This window comes from Tachysurus fulvidraco, chromosome 14, assembly GCF_022655615.1.
Source record: "Tachysurus fulvidraco isolate hzauxx_2018 chromosome 14, HZAU_PFXX_2.0, whole genome shotgun sequence".
NCBI classification, from domain to species: domain Eukaryota; kingdom Metazoa; phylum Chordata; class Actinopteri; order Siluriformes; family Bagridae; genus Tachysurus; species Tachysurus fulvidraco.
Genome location: NC_062531.1, coordinates 21,881,108 through 21,900,847, shown reverse-complemented (window position 1 = coordinate 21,900,847; position 19,740 = coordinate 21,881,108). Strand labels below are relative to the sequence as shown.

Genomic DNA, 19,740 nt, shown 5'->3' with positions numbered 1-19,740 from the left:
AAAATACGCTTTTGTTTTTTGTTGTTGTTGTTGTTGTTTTTACATCCTTTTTCATTTGTTAGATTAAAACTTGAAAGTTCTGCCGTTTTTCATACAATCCCAGCACAAGGGAGACATTTAAATGTTTGAAAAGTAATTAGTGTCCAAACTTTTGGCTTAAATCCATTTAAATGCTTACTATATCTACATTTAAAGATGGTAAGAAAGATAGTAAAAAATGAAGTTTGATATAGAAACATTTGGGGGTTTTATCCAAATACCCTCTAAAGTGCACTGTTCCTTTCTACTGACATGTTTTGCACTTTTCACGTGCATTTTTTTTTTTTTACTTTCCATAAGAAAGATTACTATTAAAAATACAATCCGGATGTAATATAGCAGGAAAGGTTTACAGACATTTTATTGTTTCTCATCCTGTGCAAAATAGACATATTCTCACAAAATACAGGCACATCTACAGTGTTTGGAAGCTCTTAATTACACTGTCAGGAAAAAAGGGCACTAAACTGTACCATTCCTTGCTTCTGACATATAGTACCATCAGGAGTACAAGAGTTTTGTACAGTATACATTTCAACCTTTACTTGAAAAAAAATAGCTGTTGTCTAATTGTGTACTTCAGAACTTTTTCACCAAGCATATACTTTTTATCCAGTAGAAAGATGCATACAAAGGAACAAACTATAGAACACCACAACAGCATCAATAAAAAAGCACATTTTATTGCCCTTGTTTCTGAGAGCGCATTGGTGTAGTGGTTTATTTACTTTTCCTGGTTGAATATGATTTTGTTTATTGTCCTTATTCACACGTCATTTCATATATTTACGACTCTAACTAACGAAGGTACATCTTGAAACATGAAATGATTGTTTTAGAGTTCACCAGCAAGATGATCCCATGGCTTTTGACGGTAGATGATGCATGAAGATTGATGTGAAAAAATCTGAAGTGAAACTGATTGATGTGAAAAAATATAGTACCATAAAAAAGTCCTACGTGACATGTTACATGGGTAAACTAATAAATTGAGGAGACTTTGGGTGTTAACCTGTTCACCACAGTCTTGAAAATAAGGCCTTGTTGTTGATAATGGACAGAACCAAATCAGTCTCAAACTTGTGAACAACTAACAAGAATATTACAATAATTATAACCTCAGGTGGCAGTGACCACTGGGTGAATCTGTACACAACAAGAAAATTTTAATTCAAATTACATTTCTGTTAAATATAGCAAATATATAAAAGTTAGATTTTGATTTAAACAAATTTATTAAATTTAATTTTTTTTTAATTATATTAGATAAAATTAAGCTTTTAGAGACTTCCAAAGTAGGTCATATATTGCCTAAAGTGCAAAATTACAAAATATCAGCATGTGTTCATGTGTGTTTCCATATACAACTACTATTATTGATTGTATAGTGCTTCTATAGTGCTACTATGGTGCTTTTTTTGTTATAGTTGTTTGTTCTAATTGGAACAGATGAATTGTTTAGAACTATAATGGCTAGGGACATTTTGTAGGGATGTTATAGCTTAGTATCTATATAGCATACGTAACAGTGGCTTCGATTGGATCGTCATGGCAACACATTTGCAACTTGTGTAAGTTTTCCTTATGTCATCATCCAAAACAAGCTGAATGTCCTTCTATAGATTGTGCTGTAGATTTACTTCCATTAGGCAAAGCTACACGAATATCAATGCTAGTAATATCAGCAATAAAAACTTGACCACCAGTTGGCATGATGTAAAGCAGATTCTGTAATCATTGTGCACTGTAATATATTTTCATTTGTTTGATCATTAGTCACTCGTTTGTTAACTAATTTATTCTAATCAGGGTAGTGGTGCATCCAGAGCCTATCCTAGGAACACTGGGAATGATGTTGGATTTCACCCTGGATGGTACCACATACTTTCAAAATTTACTTTGGGTACATTTAGAGCAGTCCTTGCACTGAGATGTTTTTGGAAACTGGAAGGAAACCAGAGAACCCAAAAGAAAACCACATAGTAACTCAGCACCTCGGGATGGACCGGGTGACTCTGGAGCTGTGATGCTTGAGCATGTCAGCTTATTTCAGTCCCTGCATTTTCATTTTGTTATTTAATAAAGTACGCATAAAGCATTGGAGGCTATTTTGATGCAAGTCTCATTTATTTCAAATCAAGTCATGACACTTTTATTGTCAATTCAACCATATATAGCTGATGCAGAACATAGTGAAATTAAACAGTGTTTCACCAGGACCATGGTGTTACATAAAACAAGCCGAGCCTAAACTAAGTTGTCTTAGCCACATGAAGTGCATAAATATATTAACTTAAATACAAAATGGCTATGTTTATTTATGGTCACCAAATAAGTGCAGTTTTCCTGTTGCTAACTGTTAGTCATGGGTTTACATTAATTGTTGGCAACCAGTGCAAAACCATGCAGTAGAAATTGGACACCAAACATATGGCTTGGAGGTAAGCGGGGAATTTGTGGGAAAGTGATGTTTCCCTGAACAGCTCCTTTAATATGTTGTGGGAGTGTCAGACTTAATACTGTGGGCTCCAAGTAATTATTTCTCACTGAACGTGATCCTTTTTTGTAGCCGCGAGAAACCTCACGGACTAAATGCATTCATTAATTTTTTGAAGTAAATAAATAAAAACAGACACTGTGGTACCTCGGCTGTGTTGTCCCTTGACAGACAAGGTGAGTGTAAAACACGCATCAGAGGCTGCGCGTCACTGCCACGAGCCGCATGTCACGGTGAGGCCCGGCGAGGCTGACGCGTGCGCGTGCCTCCGTGATGTTGTTATTGTCGTTTTTTTTAGATCAATATTAAACCTTCTTCCCCACAAAGCGCCGTGTTAAGTAGACGCCACGCTGCTGATACGCATAAAGAAATTAATTAGACGCTTTTTTTTTTCCCACTCTCTCTCTTTTTTCCCCCATTCAACTCCTGGACAAATAACTACTTGTAAAAGCGCACCTTCTGGGCATATCGAGCATATGCTTGGAATTATCCTTAATGGACTAATTACATAAATTACTCGTTAATTTTACAGCACATCAATTATAAAAGATATATCAATTAATTTTGCATAAATTAAAGGGCTGAACGTGGCAAAAAAGGAAAGTGGGAGATGAGCGCGCGAGGAGGGGGGTCTGTTCTGGGGCCGCAAGGCGGTGTGTGTGTGTGTGTGTGTGTGCGTTTGTGTGTGTGTGTGTGTGTGTGCGTTTGTGTGTGTGTATGGGGGGTTGTTCGTCTGTTTGTTCCAAAGATGCTAATAATTATTTTTGCAGCTCTGGGCAAAAGACTGCAGCTCTCATTTTGGAATAGGACGTGATGAAAACCGCAATCAGAGAGACAATAATAATGGTAGAGACCCTTCGGTATGTGATCACGAGGCATTTAAATCAATTAGTGCGGTCCTGTTGGGAAATGGAGTTCACAGCTTCTTCATGATTTATCGATACCGATTAACATCGTGATCACTTTAGTCCTTCATAAGTACATGGCTTAAATCGATCAGGTTTTAACTCCGTGGTAAAAGGCCATGAATCTTCCATCCGTTTTGAAACCATATGCTTCCTGAACTGAAGAATGTCACACTGATTATTTAGGCATCATAATCCAATGGAATTGTGAGATAAAGCTGTATTATATGATCCTGTGTTATTTATCTCGTAATTATGAGATATTGTGACATGTCCTTCTTTTTGCCAAGTCACTTCTATAGGCTGCAGGTATATCCTAGAGCCTATTAAGCTTTAAATTAGATTATATTCATAATATGTGATATCACTTACAATTTTGAGACAAATTCAAAGTTACAAGAAAGTCTCGTTTTTACGAGATAAACAACACGTCTGAAGGATATTAACTCACAATTTTGAGATAAAAAGTCAACAATATGAGATAAGAATTGAGTGATATTAAAGAACAATCTTTGAAAAAAGTTGTTTGAAATAATGAATTTTTCTGGGATAAAATGTCACAATTTAGAGATATTAACTTGCAATTTTGAGATTAAAAAGTCACAGATGCATGAAAATAGCTTGCAATTACGAGATCCAAAAAGGCACACTTAGTGATATTAACTCGTAATTGTGCTCTGAAAAGTATGAGGAATATGCTGACTTTACTCACAACTGTCTGTTTTATTACACTGGAAAGTTAATATCATTCACACAGTCGTGGCATCTCGCAATAATAATGTTCTCTTTTTTGTGGTTTTTGAAAAACACATAAGTGCCTATAAAAGCTTGATTCTATAACTTCTTGCGATAAATTCAGTTGCTGCAGTGGGGAATATGATGCGAGTGGACAGCTGTAGGTTTTTCACAGCCGAGTCCATCCCATGTGTGCCCCCTGGTCTATGTGTTTAAAGCAGACAAACACATTCATTCATCTCTACCTGTCAGCACTGAGCCACTCATACAGAACCACACACACACACACACACACACACACACACACACATTCAGAGAGAAAGGATAACTGTAACATATACGTATATAAAAACAAGAAGACAAATAAACACACAAAAAGTATATATAAAAAAAAATACATACATACATACATCAATACATCATCATTTTTAAATAATTACCCCCCAGAACACAAATCCATACACAATAAACTAATTATTATTTAAAATCATTATATACAAATTATTGTATTTGTATTAAGTGCTATACGGTACTTGGTTATACCCCTAAACACCACCCCTAAAGGTTAACCAAATGTAAACCCTTTAAGTTTTATAACATATGGAATGTGGGTTGGGTTTTTTTTTTTGCTTGTTTGTTTGGTTTGGGGGGGGGGGGTCCAGCCATATATCTGCACAGTCAAAACGGTCAGATCTTCTTAACCTTGTGGGGACATTTGGTCCCCATCAAGATATAAATATGTGCCCACACACACACACACACACACACACACACACACACACACTCACTTACTCTCTCTCTCTCTCACATACACACACACATTTAGACTTTCTCTCTTACTCACACACAGACACACACACAAACACACACACACACACACACACACACACACACGGTCTCTCTCTTCTTTTCCCTCCCCTGGTGGGAGCTTAGTGAATCGTGCAGTTGGCTGAGTTCCAGTCTGTCTCTCCCCATTACCACCCCCCCTCCCAATCGCCCCTAAGGGGCACCAGTAGCCCTTATCTACTACAACTCATTCTCTACAGTTGCATCTTATGTACCGCATCCCTGTCTTTTCACTTACTCCATCCCTAACACCATCATATTATTGAAGGCCCTGCAGAGTGACTCTGAACATGTCCAGCAAGTGCACCATGAACATGTCTGTTATCTCTTTACACCTACCATTACAAGTCATAATTAATAGGCATCATTGTCCAATATCATTATTTTAAAATATTAGGACAACATTTTTGGCCACTTTATTAGAAATATGAGTACACTTGATCCTAAGGGCAATTATACAAAATTTAGCAATCATAAGCAGCAGCACGGTGTACAAAATTAGGCGAAATGCAGGTTAAGTGCTTCCCATGTGATCTCACTGATTTCCAGAACTTGCTAATCTAGTTAACAAATTAAAGTGAAACCATCAAACCACAAGCTATAATACAACCACAAGTAAACAACCATCCAGGTAGTTCTGAAAGCCTTGTAAAGGATGTCAGAGAAGAATGTTCAGATTGGATAAATCTGACAGTCAAATAATCAATTGTTTCAACCGTGGCATGCAGAATAGCATCTCAAAACACACTACACATAAAACCTTGAGGTGGATGGGTTACAACATCTGAAGACCACATCAGGTTCTATTCCTGTCTGCAACAGTGGATAGTCTTTTATATAATTGTTTATAGTAAGCCATATTATGTCTTTAACCTATTTGACTTTGTCGGTTCATAGCTCAAAGAAGGAAGAAGGAAAATTGTGTAAATGAAGTTTTAGACAAAGGAACAATAAATTTAGATACTGAAGCAATATATTGACTTTACCTGCACTCTTTTTTCCCCCCCTTCATTTTTTTTCTATTGTCAGCCTATGGCTTATGTTATGGCCTATTCGGTGTGTGTCAGAAAGGTTTTGCTCTCATAAATAACTTTTTTTATCTAGAGTATACATATATATATTGCAACAGTATATATATATAGTGTTGCAATACTTGAATGTTTGAAGTGTCGGTGTGGTGAATATGGGAATATGGTGCCAAGCTTTGTATCCAAAGTGTTACAAAGCCAACGGCGGATAAAATGGCAAATCACTATTCGCCAAGTTGCTACTACACCACTAACCACATCTTACAGAGATGGCATAAATTAATATATCATCAAATCTTACCCGTATCTTAATGTTTTCACTGCTAGCAGCTTCACCCAACAGTAGCTAAATGAAGGTTCAGAATGCATGATTAATAGGTTATGTTTGCTTTAATGCTCAACAATGTTTTCCAAGTTTTCTTTCTGCTAGAATATCAAGCACATGCTGATGAAAACAAAAGAAAAATAAATAAATAAATAAATAGATAGATAGATAGATAAATAAATAAATAACGCACTTGGGCTAAGAGTTCGAAATCTTCAAACCCCCTGCGCTATGAAACTGTCTCTCACTGGCTATGAGGCGTCAAGTATCGAAGCCGTCGAGACGATCTCTTCAATGGCCTCTCGGATGGCTCCGGCTCACAGCTCACCCTACGCCAAAACTCTTAATGCGCTCGCCGACTCACTGCCTCGGATTTTCATAAAAGTCGTTTTCGTTGCCCTTGCTGCCCAGTGTGCGATACCGAGGCTATGTGTAAAATAAATGATGTATATAGCTGTAGGGGGAAATCCGACCTCCCCCGGCACTACCTTGGTGTCCAAGGAACATTGAACATTAGATCCTCGTTTAGTGAATAAATAAGCATTCAGCTGAATGGCGGTGTTAGCCACGGACTTTGGTGCATATTTTACCAGAAAAGGAGTTAAGCCATTAGGGAGTTAATATCAAATAAATCTCCACTGGTCGGGCAGGCAGAGAGGGACCGGCGGCTCTGCAGCGCCCTGTTGGGTTACTAATGACCTGCGCAGGCTTCAAATGAAGCTGTTATATGCATGTCATTTGCAGTATGTATATATTTATATATTATCTTCTAATTGTGTTTGAAAAGAGAACAAAGCCACGGCCACGTCATTTACGATAACGGCCTTAAACGCTTTGTAGAGGACAAAATAAACTTGTTTCAATTAGTATGTGATGGCCTGAGTGAGTGAGTGAGTGAGCGAGTGAGTGAGTGAGCGAGTGTGTGTGCACGTGTGTGTGTGTGTGTATGCGTTTACAGATGAAAAGGATCGAAGCACAAGAGTACAAAGATGTGATGCCTCGTGGTCTTTGTGTTAGGGTTTAACACATCACTCTTTAGAAGCATATAACTCAGTTAATAAATTGCTCATTGAGTTGTTTTTCAGTATTGCTGCATTACTACCAGACTTGCAATTATGTAGTAGTCTTTTTTTTTTAATGAGGCAGGAAAGAAATGATCTGCATCCAATTTGTTATATTTTTTCCCCTCAGTATTATAAATTGTTTATATTTGTTCCACTATTAACTTAAACTCCCGGCTTATTATTCAGTTATTCATCTAACAGCATATTAAGTACTATGAATAATTCAGTAACTACAGTGAAACTAATAGACCTTTCTTACATATATACTTACGGGAATGAGGAATGCAAATCCGGACACTCATACACATTTAAGATTTTCTCAAATGTGCCGATGATTGTAGTATTCCAGACTGTCACGTTAGATATCCTCTCAAAAATGAATTTTTTTACTCTACACCATATGGCTTTAAGGATATTTTGCTAGATTTGCCAAAGGGATTATCGGCGGATGGTGTTGAAGGCTAATAAACAGAAGGTTACTTGGTGGTTATTAAGAGTGAATGAGTAAGCAAGTAGCATATAAAACCACAATGTGGGAGTTATATTCTATAGTCTGAACATTTTTTTACAATTTCCACCAGATACTCTTGATAGACTTTTTATAAATATTGAGCAACAAGGACAAATATAGGGCAAATATTCCTAAAATTAAGGCACCACTAAGTTAACTAGCAATTTTTAATATAAAAATCTATCGTACATTTTAGCAGATTTCCACTGCTAAAAGTATTTCATTGTATGTGCCCCTCAAGCTTAACTAGGTACTAAGACTTAACAAAAGTAAACACCATTCAGTCATCTTTAACACTGCAAGTTTAAGAGGACTTTCCCCTTAAATGTTCTCGAGGCTAATTAAAACTTCAGGGGGAAAAAAAAATCCACCGAGTTCTCAGCAGAGCTTCAGAGCCATCTGGAGCTCTCCCATTCTTTCTCCTTCCTTCACTTTCTTCATCTTTCTCGCTGCTGGCGCAATTAAATACACACAAGAGACACTGCTTAGTAAACAGCGTTACACATTCTGTTTGAATTAGCCTCCCATTCTCCACCAACAACTGAAACATCCATACAGAAGATTGTTCAGATTAATCATGGTCTGACATGCCACTCACTTCTGACAGCTACTAGCGTGTCATTGTAAACTGGGGCGCTAACTCTGCTTCAGTGTTAGCATGAGCCGCACTGTTTGTATTCACTCTGTACACAGTGATATTTTCTGTCAGGAGAAAAAATGGTTCTTTTTAGATAAATAAAATAGCATTTTACCCTAAACTACAGATGTTTTAAACGGTTGGAAATCTAACGTTATTTTGCAATCCTAATAGTAAATTTCATTTCTGTCAGTGATAGAGTGATCTGTTCAAGTTAACAGTGTCATAAACTGAATTTACCTTTATGTTTACACTAAACAAATTCATGTGACACACAACTGGAAACATGTACCAAAAAAACATATTATAAGCATTTAAGTGCAACTTGGCAGCTTTATTTATGATGTGAAAGATAAATCTACTAAAATAACCCAAAAGGAAATGATAGATATCATAGTTTGGGAGAGATTGTGCGGTTTGTAGCTAACCATGGTCCAGTAATTAGCATGTGCAGACGCTACGTTGGTTAGCAGTCCTCGTGCTGAGGAGTTGATGAACTGTGCCAGAGATAAAAGCCTGGAGCCACACACAAATAAATCTGTCATTTCACACGTTATCATATTCATGAGTGTGTGTGTGTTTGTGTGTGTGTGAGACTGCAGATGTTACAATAGTTGTGCTTCTCTAAAATGTGTTTGGGAAGCGATCGACAGCTTTTTTAGACCAAGTTTTTTTTTCTTCTCTCAGGGAGCGAGAGTACATGCTGCTAGTGTTTTTGCCATTTGGGCGAAAACGAGCGGAGAGCTAACGATGTTTGTCGTGTGACTCCGAGCCGCCTGTTTGTTTATGCTAGGCCAGCTCTGCCCAGCGCCGCCTGTAAATAATTACCCACCCTAATTATGGCCTGGAGTTAGCGAGTGTGCTAAATGCTTTTCTGATGAGCACTGCCCTGAGTTAGCAGGTGCTGGGCCGGCCCTCCTAGGGACTCAGATTGAAGAGGGGGGCCCTCATCCCTGTCTAGTTTTACCTCCTTCCCTCATGTCCCACAGGCTGAACGCGTTGTGTGTGTTTGCACCCCCAAAGAAGAATACCCCCCAAAGAATAATGTGTTTTACACAGGGGGTGACTCTCCACATGGGGAGTAGGAGGGTGTTACTCTGTGTGCAGCTGGCCCCTAATGCGAGATCCATTACACTGCCCTAAAAATGGCCTCGTTTTTAGAGAACTTGGTCATTAGGATGTGTCTTGCTGACAAAAATCAAAATCAAGTGTTCAAACTCCGAATAAAAGCCTGTAAGCTCCTCAGATCATTTTGGTAAAGTTTTCATGGTGATAATGGCTGCTGCCTACTGGGTCCATCTTTAATCCCACTTCTGACAATGTTATGCTTTATAGTCTCAACCAGGTACTTGGAACGGCTGAGCGCTTCGCACTATGTCAAATAAAGAAGCAAAATGCAAATGAGGACAATGTCAGGTGCTGAATAAAACATCATATAGGAGCCGGTTTTATCAAAGGTCTGCATCTTTGTCGAAAAAATTGCACACAGGGCCAGCTTGCGTTGGCCTCGACTCTGCGTGTTATTTGGTAGCATGTCGTACCATCAAACTTTTACCCCCCATGATCGTTCCCAGTCTGTCTCCAAAAACTTGCGCAGACTTGCATTATGTCAGCTCGTGCTTTGCCACCCCATTTGCTGTAGCCGTACCGCTGTGAGCGCAGACAGACTTATCAATCAAACGCGGCTTGATGGATTCTTCAGAACGACGGAGCAATCGCCTCAGAAGAGCCGAGGAGTCTCGGAGCGTTTTGTTTTTTTCTTTTTTTCTTTGACATAAGGGTATGCAAAGAGTGTAAATGGATGAACGGTTGATTGATTCTCACCAGCGAAGCTGTCGACAGCAGGAAATGTGTTTTTGCATTGACTGTGTTTGCCTGGGAATTTGTGCGGGACATGAGTTATCGCGCACGGGTTTGGACCTTAAGGCGATTCCACATTAATGTCTATAATGATGACAGGTCGGAGGAGCCGAGATCCGCTGTTTAACAGCCGTTACCTGTGGAGAGACAGAGAGAAAAAGGAGAAAAAGACTAAAAGGCTGGGAATATATTAAAATAGATGAGTAAAGCAGCTAAACTAAGGAGACAGGAGCGGGATAAAGATATACATAACCTGGCTGCTTTACAGATGAAATAGCATTGCTCTAGTGTAGTCCATATTGTAGCATTTTGCTAATACAGTCTTTTAACTTTTAATAGATCAAATTGAGAATCTGGAGTTGTAAGCCATATAAGTGTCCGTTAACCCTAAAAAATAAGTGCAATCAAGATTAAAAAAATAAAACATTTCCTGCCCTCCTCGAAAAATAAACCAGATTAGTCTGACCAACTACCAGCTGCTAAAACATAGGCCAAGCTGGTCAAGCTTAAAAAAAAAATGCTGCTAGAATGGAAAATATCTGAATTACCGCTACTTGTCTACATTGTCTACATTGTAGACAAGTTAATTCCGGCTTAAGCAACACATCATTAAGGGAATTAGAAAACCTCCAACACTTTTTTAACCAAATTTTGACCAGTTAAGCAAGCAATAAAGAAACTCACCTGACTAGCAAAGATCAGCATCACCTGCTAAACATGCGCTTTAGTAGAATATCTGAGCTTCAGGATCAAGCCAGATCAAGTCTGTTTACAAGAAAGATAACTATGTGTAAGAAAAGTAGAAAGCAATGACATTTATTGGAATGACACTTATACATAGTACATACAGTAGAATAAATGGCATAACCACCAAAAATGTCAGTGTCAAAGTGGCAATGCTGCATAAATGTCTTGACTAAATGTGCTCTATGTAGCAGTCAGGCCTACATTTGTGTATGTGGTTATGTGTAAATGTGTGCATTTAAAATTTTCAGCAGCCAATAAAAACATAGGGTGGCAATAGACTGATGGATGGATGGATGGATGGATGGATGGATAGGTAGATAGATGTGACATGATTGAAAAGACAACAAAAACAACAGCAACAACAATAATAATAATCATAATTGAAGTGAAAATGAATATTCTCGAGTTTTTTGTTTCAACGGACAACGAAACAGTGACCAGTTGAACTGATTCTTGCAGTTTATACACCATACATTCTGCTCTAAGGAACCTCATGAGTTAAAAGGTTATGTAGAGATCATAATGCTCGCTCGCTCTCTCTCTCTCTCTTTCTCTCTCTCTTTCTCTCTCTTTTTTATAACAGTAATTGTAATGCGCAATATGACTGCATACTATTTTCCCTGTCAAGTTCACTCTTCTCATCCCCACCATATGCTTCATTCCCATCCTGTCTCATGTGGTTTCTGGGGCCACAAAACACGGCTAGATCATAAATAACATCGGTTTAAAAAAGTAGTCAGGAAAAAACAGTTGAACACACTTTTAGAAGCATGTGTACTGTAAATATGACAGTGTAAATGTATTGAAATATATTTTTTTTATGTCAGGTTCCAGTGACATCCACACATCCAGTAATATTATTCACCATGCTGTAATTAATAGCTTTGTTTAACTTAAGATCTCATCTGATCTTGTAAATAACTCTAATTTATGTTTAAGACCTAACCTATGATTAAACAAAGAGATAATTATTTCCCATTGTACCGAGGCACTTACTCTAATAACAGAGTTTACTCTGAACATTTCCATGCATTCATCCAGTGGGTGGCAGTATAAGTCCTTTCTTTCAAAGTTATCTGACTTAAAAGCCTTGGCCTCATCTGTACTGATGATATTTTATCTATAGATGGTTTTATTTCTTTGTATTTGTCATTTTTCTTCAACCCATTCAAAAGAATAATATTTTTTAGAAGCTTTAATAGTTTTTTAAGGGTAAAATTGCACACACAATTGTGTGTGTGTGTGTGTGTGTGTGTGTGTGTGTGTGTGTGTGTGTGTGTGTGTGTGTGTGTGTGTGTGTGTGTTTGTTTCAAGTATAACTGTGAAATTATGACTACAAGCTTGTAAAATTAATACATCAATTACAGATATACTGGCATGATGATAGTCAAGTGTATCCAAACACTTACACAATCACACATTTAAATAAGTTATAAACTTAAAATAACACATTTTAACCATCATTGCGAAAGCACAAACAACATTTTAATTAAACCGCCTTAAAATTACTTAACACTGAGTTACTTAAAATAAGATATACTAAACTCCAGAAGATTTAAAAATTCCTAAACGCTATGCTATACACACAGACGAAATTAGCAATTAAACTGCAACTGATTTCATTTTTTCCCTAATTTCCCCAAAACTCATAAAACTCACATTCCCCCCTGCCCCCTCACATAAAACTTAAAAGCAAACATTTCTGCATGTACCATTCTCCTTCAAACATAAATTAATCACTGTAGATACTTTTTCTCTACTTTTCTAAACACACACGGGGGTCCCATTACATAGCAGTCAATCTTCAAGAGACAAAAAAAAAAAAAACACAACAGCAAAGGAAGAGAATCCCATTCTCTGGAGACAAACAAAACCATTAATTAAAACAAGCTCTCAAGCATCAATCTCTCTGCCTGTCACAAAATTATCATAATCTGAGAATGTTGGGAGTCTGCAGAGTAAACAGTTAATTTAGGGAGCATTAATCAAAAAGTGGGTCTCTCTCTACCCCTCTCTGTGCTTTGACACTTGCACTTCTTCATCCAACTGCATTCTTTACACCCGGTGCTGGCAACTTTTCCATCCGGGATCAATTTTAAAGTCCAGCCGCATACAAAATGTTCTAATATTACAGAGAAATGCACAAAGGGATAAGGCGCAGAGGTAAGTTTGAATCTTTTTTGCATTATTCATTAACTTTCCACTCACTTTCCTGTCAATAGGGAATATTAATTTAGCATAAAATAGCTAGTCTGACTGTGTTATTGGATTTATATGCATGTGTGAGTGACGGTGAAACATATATGATGTAACAGGAACAAGAATGAGTTGAATGAATGAACCTGGGAAACACTAAAAGCTATTTTTTATATTTGATTTTTTTTATTATTTATATATTATTATATGTTATTATATTTTTTTTAGAAAAATCTCATAATATGATATCTAGAAAACCATAGTGGTTGAGCAGAGTTATGATGACAGTTATAACTTTCTGAGCTAGTTCCTTTGAGCAAAAAAATAAACTTTAACTTTAAATTTAGAGCATGGATATAATTACAATGATATAATTTTAATACATGTATATGATTATAATTACAGACTGTAAAATGTAACTTCACCCAACTTGCTTCACCAAAAAAAAGGTCTTCAGTACTGTAAAGAAAATAAATTGATATTAATACATTGACTCTTCTTCTTTTCACCTCTTAATTGTAGCTTTATCAAACTGTTAATATGTTTTTCATTCATCTTTTTTATTTTTTTAACAATTCAATGCTTGTGCATAACTTAAACTTTTTGGATTTACCAAACTTGCAAGCCAACAACTAAACTCTGACATCTAATCTCTAATAACTAACTCTAATATTATGAAGGTATTATCAGTTATCACAATACAAAAAAACAACACTTTTGCTTAAAAAAAAAGAAAAGAAAAAAGCAAGAAAAAAAAGCAAGAAAGAAATTCTATTACACACAGACTAGGAAAATGGAAATGTTTCACTGTGTTACATTTATCTTGCTGTTGAGCAGAGAAATCACTGAGCGGGACAGATGGTAAGAGTCTATCATCCCACATGAGTATACATGAGTGTGTATTGTAGATCAATATCCGGTGGTGCAAGTGTGAAGGAAAGATCATTGGTCTTTCTTAAACTCATGTTTACATTGAGTGTAAGAAAAACATACCCACAATCCACTATGTAAATTAAACTCCCTATTAATCCACCTTTATTATTAAAGACTATAATGACAGCGAGCTAGATCGTGCATACTGTACATAATGGATTTTGCCCCACACCTGAATCTTCACACATTTAAGTATTTATTATTCAGTTCAATTTCAATATTTATGTGCCTAGATTTTTAACAGTAGACTGTCACAAAAGCAGTTTTTCAGAAATCCAGATGTTGATGTAGTGCTATAATAAGCAAGCCAGATGTGACAGAGACAATAAAAGACTAGAGATATCATGAAGGAATTCTGACACAGTTACCTCAGGCTTGCACATTGGGGATAAATACAAACACATTTAGATATACGTATAATATTAATCTTCAGTCTTTGTATAAATCTTTCTATAATGTTAACCCTTTTGTACTTTTTTCAAATATTTCTTATCTTCTATAAAGCTGCTTTGAGACAATGTCCACTGTTAAAAGCGCTATACAAATACATTTGAATTGAATTGAATTGAAAGTGATGTACTGTACAGTTGTTCAATTAATGATACTTTTTAGTGCTTTGTGTCTGAGGTACTTCTCTAAGCATCGAATGGCAATTGGGTCAAAATCTGTGTCAAACTTATTAGCAAACAAGTGGCGCTGTTTTAGTAGCCACTGCAGGTCCCCAACCCCATATACACAAACAGTCCGAATGTGAATACCCTGACAGGCAGGGTACACTGCATCTAATGCCCCCTCATGTGCAGCCCATTTGATTATCCGGGAGATGCTGTAAATGTCTGTGATGTCATATTTAGGGTGTGCACGAATGAACCCTGGGACACCAGGGATGCGTTGCAGTGTAGCCCAAATAATTTCATCAGGGCTATAGGTATCATTTAACCATGACATCAACACCTGTGCTTTAGAGTCCTCAAGGACATAGCGCACGAAATCACGACTCACTACTATGTATGCACCACCTGTGAATATCTTTGTACCAAATGGTGGCAGACTTTTGTCTTGGCTGGTTGTCTGGATTATGCCATTTATCAATTGGTGTCTTTTTTTCCATCTGTACATCTTATTAGGTGGTGTGATCTCAGTCTCCAAGCTGTTAGCACCAGCTAGAGCTTTAAGGGCATGCACTATCTCCAGGTTGGTTTTGATGGGGAAGTCCTGGCCACATAGGTTGATAAAGTACTTCCAACGGCTGCTGACCTGGTATAGATCCTTCATGCAATTGATATCAGCTTGAACACGACTCCAGCTAGCGTAGACCACCTCTTCAATCTGGCTAGCCAAGAAAACATTCTCTATGCAAGACACAATGGCATGGATTGCCTTTGTAGTGGACTGAGAGGCTTTTTTGTCCACATGGATGCAGTAGAGATTCTGAGGACTGTATATGGACCTGAGAAGCCTCTCAAAATTCTGCACCTTGTGGTGAACGACAATGGAATATGCCACTGGGAACGCTTCTTCCTCCACACTCATTGGGAACGTTATATACTTACGAGTCCTAAGGAATGTTTCACAGTCTTCTGTCTGCTTGACATATTGTTCATCTGTGATCTGTGTTATGTTCATAAAGTTTTTTGTGATGGTCAGAATCTTAGCATGCTTAATCTCATCAGGGTCGCCTTGTAAAATTTTATCGCAGTCGCACTCATCCTCAGGAGTTTCATCATTTCTGAACATCAGTGATCTGTAATGAACTTTTGGCTTTTTATGGACGATCAGAGAGATGAAGAGAATGAGTGCACACAGCCAAGCTCCGGATAGCAGCAACTTCTTGCATCCTCTCTGTCTGGCGTTTATTAAAGCCATCAGCAACCTGTAGTAGTTAAAGAGCTTTTTGTTAGGATTGGTCATACTGTATTCCTGACACCAACACAGTCATGACTTGTGCAGGCTTTGCTATATCTATGTAACATTTAGATGATTAATGTGTCACACAATGTGAAACTTCTATATCACAATTAAGGACAGTGACTTTCTCTTACTGTAACACCATTTTAATCCAGTAGGTGTCTAACTTAGCCTTTACTTGACTGTTTGTTAACTTCATGCAGTTCTTACTGTAGTGTCCCTGTTTCTTATTAGTTCTGGATATTTAACCCAGTCTTTCCTGCCCATTGCATTATATTTGAAACTTTTCCCATTCTTGACTCATTCATATGTTTATATGATCCAAGCTCAGCAGTCCCCATTATTCAACTGATTAGATAGGATAGTGGTTGCTTGTTCTGCTGTGAAAACTGCTATAGGTCAAGGAGCTACTTAGAGCCAGAGACACTTCATTGCGATGGAATATCGCAAAACTAATATAAACTCCAGTCTATTAGACTAATACCTGCAATCGCATTCAAAACGGTGAGTTCCTGAGTGTAGCAGAGATTCTTAAACTGGTCATCAGTTCCCTTCCCCACAGAAGGTCCACATTTTTCTTTTCCGCACCCCTTACCACTGCGTGTATATACAGTAAGAGTGTATGAAAGAAGCAATTAAAAACATATTATAGAACACAGTAAAACACTAAATACCTGATACAATGCACTGAGAAAGAGCAAAAATGTCGATCTGATTGTACCTGAAGTCTTCTTGTGGAAAAAGTGACCTAGTAAATGAACTGCTAAACCATAAACATGTAAGAGTTTCTGTTTCCATCTCTCTGTCAAAATAGTTTTGCTGGTAGTCTTCGGATATTATTCCTTAATTCAGTTATTAATTCTAGCTTATAACAGCGTCACACAGACCCTCTTTATACAACTGAACTGGGTATACAAAACCCAACCTACCGAGACAGGTGCTGTTAACAAATATGACATTGTATATGGTCTGACAGCGAGGTGATAACATCTCTTGTTTAAAAATTCACAAACATCATTTGTTACAGTTACAAGATCATTTGATTAATGTAGTTCAGGTTCCTCTTTTATATTAAAAAAAAATCACATAAGCAAAGCCAGAGAATATTTTTTCTTGAAAAAATATAATCTTCTTGACTCCAGTCCATTACTTTAATTCTGGCTTCACATTTACAGTATACACAATACACAATGTGTTCCCGAGAACTGCTTATTATTGTCTCTAAGGACCAGCTTTCGTGGCTCCTTTCCCAAAATGAACATTCTTTTATTGGCTTGTGGATTATTTTGGTTAAGTAACTTGGATTCAAATTCTTGGAAGAATCAAACTCTCCAAAACATGTTAGGTGACCTTTTTTTTATTTTTGTTTTTTTTCTGGAGCTACGGGCCAATAAGTCAAGAAAGCTAAAGTTAATACTAACTTTTCCATCTAATCAGCATTTAGCATTGTGCAATTTTTTTAGAAATTCTCACATAAAATTGTACCCTGCAGTATGGTGAGCTTCACCGCAGTTTACTTCCTGATTTGTCTTAGCATTTTAACCACTGTGAGAAAAATTGTGAAGAATACGCTCCATGCTTTAATCCACAAAGTTACTCAGGTTACTCAGTTACTCAAAGTTACTTATTTTTGGCAGAGATAAAGCACGACGTGTTTTTGGACCAGCTTTTGCATTTACCCATTGGATTTGTTTATTTGGTTTGAATAATTACATTTACATTACATTACATTTACGGCATTTAGCAGACACCCTTATCCAGAGTGACTTACAACTGAGCAACTGAGGGTTAAGGGCCTTGCTCAGGGGCCCAGCAGTGGCAGCTTGGTGGACCTGTGGTTCGAAACCATGACTTTCCGATCAGTAAACCCAACACCTTAGCCACTGAGCTACCACATCCCACATCCCCAATTAAAAGCCTTTTGCATTGTGTTCCCACAGCCAATGTTAACAAGCAAAGACTAAATATAATGGCTGTAGAGTGTCGGTTATTTTTGTAAAACATGCCATTCGAATAGTGATGTAATCTACAGCTAATATTCCTTTAAATTTTGAGTGATGAAGATTAGCAATATTCCAGAAAATAAAAATCTAATTTTTCTCTAAATTTGATATCCACTGTTGGTAATAAAAGTCGCAAATCATCATGAAAATCGTCAAAATATTTCATTAGCAGAATAATTGTCCGTCAAACAAGCAGAAGCTTTTATGTTGTGGAAAGCAAACTGATGCAAACCACAAAGAAAGTGTCACAGTCACATTTTATTTTTTTTTCAGTCCTTCTGTATGAGAAGCTGGGCTTCGTTAGATCAACAAATAACATTTATTTTTAAAAGATTAATTAATTTTTTTAATTAATTATTTAGCATAATGGCCTATTGTACTTTTCTTAAAACAACCTTGGCACATTACATAAAGAAACAAATGTAATGGTGAGATGTAAATAAGGTGGATTCAGATATGAAAAGTGATATAGGCAAATTAACTTTTGAAATATATTCAGGAGGGACCTCATATAAACACCGAGTTACAATATATAATTGTAAATTCTAACTCAACGGAAAAACATGAGAAAATTCCTTGTTGCCTTAATATAAATTTACCTACAAATATTATCAAACCCTATTACATGTTGTCATCTTCTTCTTCATATTAAATACAGTACAGAATGGAACATGGTCATCTTTAAATTAATTTAATTAGTTATTTTTTGTTTTGTTTTTTAAAAGAAAAATTAAACCATACTTGGAAAAGTATAATGGTAATTAAATAATCTGTGTCAAATCTTACCAAGTATAGGGGGTTGTTTGTTCAGTAGTTGTAACAGTAATCCACCAGAAGTAATGTTTTTATTCCATTTCTAATTGTTTTAAATCAATTTCAGCAAACCGATTGAAAGCAATTTAGGCATAATTCTTCGAATAGAGCAAAGTGCCCATCTCTCTCTCTCTCTCTCTCTCTCTCTCTCTCTCTCTCTCTCTCTCTCTCTCCCTCTCTCTCTCTCGCTCATACTCCTCTCATACACACACACACACACACGCACACACATACACACACACACGCACTCTCTCTCTCACTGTCTGGACCCATCCTTTTATGCCATGATGTAGGCAAAAATGTTTAGGAAATAAAACCCAACAAAACTAACCATTATAAACAGAAAGCAAACTTTCATGTTTGGATATTTAAATTATATCTCTCTCATGTACAGAATGGATTTTATATGGTTTAGGTCTGATGTTATAAACAAGTGGAAATATTTAATTTAATCAAAAGCTTTAATGAAATTTTTAATTTTACTTCACTTATACTTGTGGAAAGTGTGGATATGTATACCATAGTATACTAAAAACATGCACCATTGTCAGAGATTTTGGATTTTAAGATAAAAAACTCAAGGACTCTCTGGATAGTTGAAGGTCAACCCCCAAAAACTCAAACTGAAAATGATCTTCAGGGCCTTTTTTTATTCTACCCAAAAAAGGAAGGTTCAGGGTGGTGGTGGATGTT

The 19,740-nt window shown here is 36.9% G+C and overlaps 1 protein-coding gene across 7 annotated transcripts; it reads right to left on the bottom strand.

Moving 5' to 3' along the window:
* Nucleotides 1-4,965: 4,965 nt before the first annotated feature.
* Nucleotides 4,966-19,214, bottom strand: LOC113656276 (beta-1,3-galactosyl-O-glycosyl-glycoprotein beta-1,6-N-acetylglucosaminyltransferase-like). Of its 7 annotated transcripts, none has more exons than XR_007137656.1 (4): nt 19,021-19,214; nt 11,132-11,212; nt 10,701-10,834; nt 4,966-10,584 (listed from the first exon to the last, which is right to left on the bottom strand). XR_007137656.1 is itself a non-coding variant. In XM_047799716.1 (3 exons), the coding sequence occupies exon 3, from the start codon at nt 16,187-16,189 to the stop codon at nt 14,915-14,917; it is 1,275 nt and encodes a 424-aa protein (XP_047655672.1). In that variant the 5' UTR covers nt 16,190-16,196; nt 16,716-16,828; nt 19,021-19,214; the 3' UTR covers nt 11,248-14,914. The 7 variants fall into 7 exon arrangements, 3 of the variants coding, with proteins under 3 accessions (XP_047655672.1, XP_047655673.1, XP_027023271.1); XR_007137658.1 differs by lacking the exon at nt 10,701-10,834 and having other exon boundaries at nt 4,966-9,103; nt 10,412-10,584; XR_007137655.1 differs by lacking the exon at nt 10,701-10,834.
* Between the last annotated feature and the right edge of the window lie 526 nt (nt 19,215-19,740).